Below are 6,262 nucleotides of genomic sequence, written 5' to 3' on the forward strand. Positions count from 1 at the left end.
GGAGGCTTTCGAATAGGGTGGACAAAAATGAATCAATTCAGATTTAGATTTAGTCAAAAAGGGACTTTCCAAATGACACAGAAAGAGCAAAGACGTAAGAGAAGGTGTAATTTGGTTCATTTGATAGCCGATAAGAAGGCTAGTCTGATGGAAGCAATGAGGGTTGAATTTGCAAGGTCTCATACGCTCCAGCTGAAATTTGGATTAGGTCCTGTAACTGGCATAAAAACACTGAAAAGTGTTCGATGCAATAAGAACATGCCTGCTCATATCTGATGTTGCTCAGAATGTCATGCTTCCTCAGATTCACGTGACTGGCAGGATTGTTTTACTAAGATTTTTCTGATGAAGTAAATACAAGATTTACAGTTATAGATCACAATAGAGTTAATAGATCAAATGAACATTTGGTTATTTCTCCCTCATAACATCATTTCATAGAAAAAGTGAGCTGAAAAGAAATATCTGAACATACAATAAAAGAAGGTAAGGATTAGGAAACTTGAAGCCTGGGAAAGAAAGTCTCAGAGCATGTTTGTAAATTTCGCTTGCTTAATACAGAAGATTCACTCCGCCAATAAATCTCTGAGGTTGCAATTTAGATGTCCTTGAAAATCCTGACAAAGATGCATTCAACAAAGGGGAAAAATAACTTCCTTCTTTGCATCTAGATGGTTGCTTGGTTTTCTATTGTGCTTTTCCACCTTAGGTTTCTTCAGTGTTTGTGCTAGTCTCAGAATACTTGGGGAAATGGTCATCCACAGAAGTGAAATGACAGGAGATAGCTTAAACTTACACAATGAAAGTATAAACTGAAATGATATAATGCCCCCCAACTAGCTAAAAGACCAAGTAGAAAATACTGTTTGTGTTAATTTGAGGAATTTGGGTAAAGCAGGTGGTAAAAGGCCTTCTCTCTACTTTTGTTTTCCTACAGTTTAAAAATGCTGGGATGGTGTGCAGACAAGCAAAAGATGAGTGTGACTTACCTGAAATGTGTGATGGTAAAACTGGTAGCTGCCCTGATGATAGATTCCGTGTCAATGGCTTCCCTTGCCGAAATGGGACAGGTTACTGCCTGATGGGAATGTGCCCCACACTGCAGGACCAGTGTACCCAGTTGTGGGGACCAGGTAGGAGGACACCCTTCTCTCTATATGCACATGTAAAGAAAAAGCTTTCTGGGCGACAGTGTTTAATCATGGCCAAAAAACCATCTGCCCCATTCTTCTTGGAACCTGAGCTACTACTCAGAATGACGGATACTTACATGTTAACACTTCAGTTTAGTTTAGGGTTGTTGGATTTAGCACCTAAAAGTAGGAATGGCCCAGTTCGATTTTAATTTGTGATGAACAACTGCACGTGTTTTTTGTTTGTGTGTACCAGCGGCAGGAGTGCTGCGTGATGGGCCAGATAAAAGAGCAGAGCAAAGTGAAGGAGGGCTCTGGGTATGCAAAAGGGAAATGAGGAAAAGTGAAAGTGCTTCTCTCTCACTCTCTCTCTCTCTCTCTCTGCACATATATGTGTACTTCTTCCTGACTCAAATCCAAGATCTTGCCCATGTGGCTTCCTGTTGCATTATTGTTGTACTACCACTAACCCCACAAAGTGGAAATCTAGTGTGGTCATTTTGTCTATGATGCCAGAATCTTAGAGATGATATTTTTCTATGATTGCATCATAAGGAAAACATTTCACAAATAAAAGTATAAGTAGGCCTGCCAGAGGTGTGGTGGTTAAGGCCGCTGGTTCCCACATGGCCAACTACACTGCTCAAGTCCAGAACCCTGTGGCTTGAAAAACATGCTGGGCACACATGTGCATGCCCACCTGAAATCCTGAGTAGAGAATACAGAAGAGATTGTGTATGGCCATCCTCCCTGGAGATCTTTCTCACTTTCTCCTCTCTTTCCTTCTTTCTCTCTCTGATAAGCACATGTGCCCTATAGACATTTCATTGTTGTTTTTAGTGTAAAACATGAGTGTAATTTAAAAATCTCCAACAAACTTCAATTCCTTGATTAGTAAGGCATTTTACACCAGGCAGGTGATCTCACATGTGAGATCTAAAGGTTGAATTGGAGGAAATAGAGAATAGAATGGTGGTTACCAAGAGATTTGGTGATAGTAGAGGAGGAGAGGTCAAATGTACAAAATTTCACTTAAAGGAAAAAAAAAAAGGGGTCCATTAAAAATACTAACTCAATTTCCTGGGTATGTTGTCTATTATGTAATATTAATATATTCAATTGTTATATCCTTCCTACACACTTGCAGATTCCTTTTTTTTTTTTTTTTTGAGAGGTTTTTGCTCTAGGGCGTGTGTGCTCGCCAGAAAGACAGAGAGAGAAAGTGAGAAATCACCCCCACCAGGGGGGATGGCCACTCTGCAATCCCTTCTCCTCTGTTCTCCTCTTGGGATATTGGGGATGCACGCACACACACCTGGTGTGAGTTTAAGCCACTGGGCCTGGGACTCGTACCGTGTTCGACTACATGAAAGTTCATCAACATAGCCATTACGCTCACTGCTGGTACCTACACTTGCAGTTTTCTATTTAAATGACTGAGGGAACATTGTTTTTAAACCAGAATAATCTACATATTCTAAAAATGTTTGAAAAGGGTCATTACTTACTAGAAACTTTTCATAATTCCTGAAAGTCTACATAAAACAAGTTAAGGAAAGCAACAGAAATCCATAATTCACAGCACACCCGGTGGAAAAAAAAAAAAAAAAAAAAGGAAAATAAATGAACAAGACCCTAGAAAAATCCCTTAGTAAAACCTCCAAAGCCTGGTGGTTGGGGTACTGGATCTCACATGGCTTACTGCCCAGACTGAACCCACACTGGTGGCTTGAGAAGCACAGAGGTAAAGCTCTGAGAATCTTATCTGGTAATAAGTGACTGCAGTAAATGTTCACCGTTACTTTCTTTGACTAACTCTATTATCTTTCTCCTCTACAAGTCTGTAAATATCCAAGCACAGAGACACTGTCTACCTTGTTCTCACTTTTATTCCCAGTACCCTGTAGCTCAGAGCCTGACCTTCATAAATGTCGAAAATTATCTATTGAGTTGATGCTGAAAATCTGACATTGAAAGGAAGACTTTCAAAGTACTCACTTAAAGGTAGCCCTTATAAAACACAGAGAAATTGATGTGTCTAAATAAAATGACAGATTTTAGAATTTATACAGGATCATAAATTTATTTTAAATTAATCTAAAAAGTTTGAAAAGTCTTATAAAACAAGGCCAAAGAAAAATCACTCTTTTTTGTATCAAATTATTCCTCTAGAACTATTGGAATTGCAGAAAATGTAGCCAAGGCGTTAGCAGACAATTCATCATGAAGAGAAAACACAAATGTCTAATAAAATTAAAATCACTTTGATGTACTAGTAATATAAGAACTATGAATAAAAACAAGTGAACCTTCTTAATTATCTATTGGCAAAAATTTGTTACAGATATTAGGGCTCAGTGTTGGTGAAGATGTAACAAAATACCTGGTTTTATGTGCTGCTGTTAAAAATATAGCTTAGCATAATTTTTACAGAGAAAATTTGAAAAATGCATATACAACTTGAAAAATGGTTTTATATGCCTTTCCCTAGCAATTATACACAAGAATATTTACATTATAAAATTTTTTTAGTCACCATTTTTTTTTTTTTTTTGGAAAGGTTTTTACTATAGGACTCATGCACTCGCCAGACAGAGAGAGAGAAAGTGAGAAATCATCCCCCAGGGGGGATGGCCACGCAGCAATCCCTTCTCCGCCATTCTCCTCTCGGGATCTTGGGGACGCACGCACATGCGCCCGGCGTGAGTTTAAGCCACTGGGTCCAGGGCTTGAACCGCAGTCGACTACATGGGAGTCCAGCGACATAGCCTTTATGCTAACTGCTGGTCCCGTCACCATTTTTTAAATGACAGTAAATAATTAGGAAAATCTCAAAATGTAAGAATAAGGATTAGTCAAATAAATTAAGAGTATGTAAGCCAATACAATTCTTGAAGCTATGATGTTAGATAATATTTCATGCCTGGGGAAAGGACAGGCATATTGTAATTGGGAAAGAATAAGTTATGAGTCAGCTTGATACCAGATATGAGAAGTCTTCAAAAGTCTCTTAGAAAAGTGTGGTAAATGAATGGATTTCATTTTTTTTGCATCAAGATAAACTCAAACTTTAAGTCCATTTTACATGAACTACTTGAAGTCCCTTTGTGTATTTAAATGACACTTCTGTACGATTAACAGAAATAACATGAGGTTTAGAATTATGAATATGATATACTTTATTCATGTCTTAATGATTCTTTTTTAGTATAGATAATTTATTTTTATAAGAAACTAAATATCAAATAACCAAGAAAGTATGATAGCAAAACTCATTGTACCATCTTGAACATTGAGACATGATATTTGCTAAAAATGGTTTGAGTTTACGAATCATATATATGCTTAATAATTCTTCCCCAAAATAGTGCATTAACTGTAGAATTTTGCTTATTTAAAATAGTTTATTGGTTATCAAAGACTGGATTTTAAAGTGTCAGTGTTTGGCACCAGCAGCTGGTGTAATGGCTATGTTGCTGGACTCCCATATAGTTGACCACGGTTCGAGTCCCAGACCCAGTGGCTTAAACTCACACCAGGTGTGTATGCGTGTGTGCCTAAGATCTCCAGAGGAGAGTGGAGAAGCGATTGTGGCATGGCCATCTTCCCAGGGGGTGATTTCTCGCTTTGTGTCTCTGTCTGTCTCTGTCTTTCTGGCAAGCGTACGTGCCCTACAGCAAAAACAATTAAAAAAAAATTGTCAGTGTTTAAAAAGAAGTTGTTTATTGATCTTTAAAACCGTTAGCCCAACACAGAGAAATATTGTTTACCACTCATACAGAATTGTTTGTGAAATTAGCTTTTCATTTCTGTGACTTAATAGGATTTTCAGGTTTTCTTTTTTTTTAATAAAATAAAAACAATAATAAAAATAACTTATATTTGTCAACTTTTTTACCACTGATCAGGTACTACTCTTAATGGCTCACATTATTCCCTTTTTTTTTTGGAGAGGTTTTTGCTATAGGGTGCGTGTGCTCGCCAGACAGACAGAGAGAGACATAGAGACAGAAAGCAAGAAATCACCCCCCAGGGGAGATGGCCACGCCACAATCCCTTCTCCTCCATTCTCTTCTCGGGATCTTGGGCACGCATGCACATGCACCCGGCATGAGTTTTAAGCCAACGGGTCCAGGACTCGAACTGCGGTTGACTATGTGGGAGTCCAGCGACATAGCCATTACACCAACTGCTGGTTCCCAATGGCTCACATTATTAATTTAATCCTCACATCCCTATGAAGTAGGTTCTATTATATGTAAATATATATTCTCATTTCACAGATGAGCAAACCCAAAGATCAAGACACTTGTCCAAGTTGTCATAGCTTTACAGTCTTGCTTAAAGCCTGAGCTCTTGGGGCCAAGCAGGTGGTGTAACCACTCCCATGTGGTTGACTGTGGTTCAAGTCCCAGACCCAGTGGCTTGAAATTCACACCAGGCACATGTGCATGTGATGAGGAGAGTGAATGAGAAGGGACTGAATGGATTGTTTCATGAACATACCCTCCCATGAGAGATGATATCTCACTTTCTGTCCCTCTGTCCCTCTCTCTGTCTCTCCAGTGAGTGCACGTGCCCTGTAACAAAAATTTCTCTCTAAAATTAAAAAAAAAATCCTGAGCTCTTTCTTAGTCATCATGTTTTATGCCCTGACTGATGGTGACTTGAGGAAATTACATGAGAAATGAAATGTGTGATGTTTATTATTGTGCCTGGCACATGGTAGGCATTTGCCTAGGAATAGCTGGTAGCTATGTAATAACAGCACCTACCAGCAGGACTGCCTTCCAATCTCTGCCTCTGAGCTGTTAGCATTATGAGTATAGCTCTTCTTGCTAAGTCTTCATATTCAGATGGACATTTAGCTTTCAGTAAATTATGCAGATGTTTTCAAAGATTTAGTTAGCCATTATCCATAACAGAAAATATGTTTTTACTTCTAGCCAGTTTTTTTGATATTGAATTATTATAGCCTGTATTTCTAAGAATAGTCTGGAATTCTGCCACAATAATACTTTTTGTACTAGTTTGGTATTTTGTTCATCTTTTGCAATATTGAATATCTTATCTCTTTTCTTTTCATATATTGACCACACCTGGCCCCAGGAACCAAGGTGGCAGATAAG

At 38.4% G+C, this 6,262-nt stretch overlaps 1 protein-coding gene across 1 annotated transcript in view; it reads left to right on the forward strand.

The window, feature by feature from the left end:
- Positions 1–6,262, forward strand: part of ADAM28 (ADAM metallopeptidase domain 28) — a 67,821-nt gene that overhangs the window by 44,535 nt on the left and 17,024 nt on the right. The window contains 3 exon segments of the mRNA XM_027772823.1: positions 938–1,133; positions 6,243–6,257; positions 6,260–6,262. The exon segment at positions 6,260–6,262 is cut by the window's right edge and continues 79 nt beyond it. Of these exon segments, the coding sequence (XP_027628624.1) occupies positions 938–1,133; positions 6,243–6,257; positions 6,260–6,262 (214 nt within the window).

Source organism: Tupaia chinensis, unplaced genomic scaffold (assembly GCF_000334495.1).
Source record: "Tupaia chinensis unplaced genomic scaffold, TupChi_1.0 Scaffold000039_1, whole genome shotgun sequence".
Classification (NCBI taxonomy): Eukaryota; Metazoa; Chordata; class Mammalia; order Scandentia; family Tupaiidae; genus Tupaia; species Tupaia belangeri.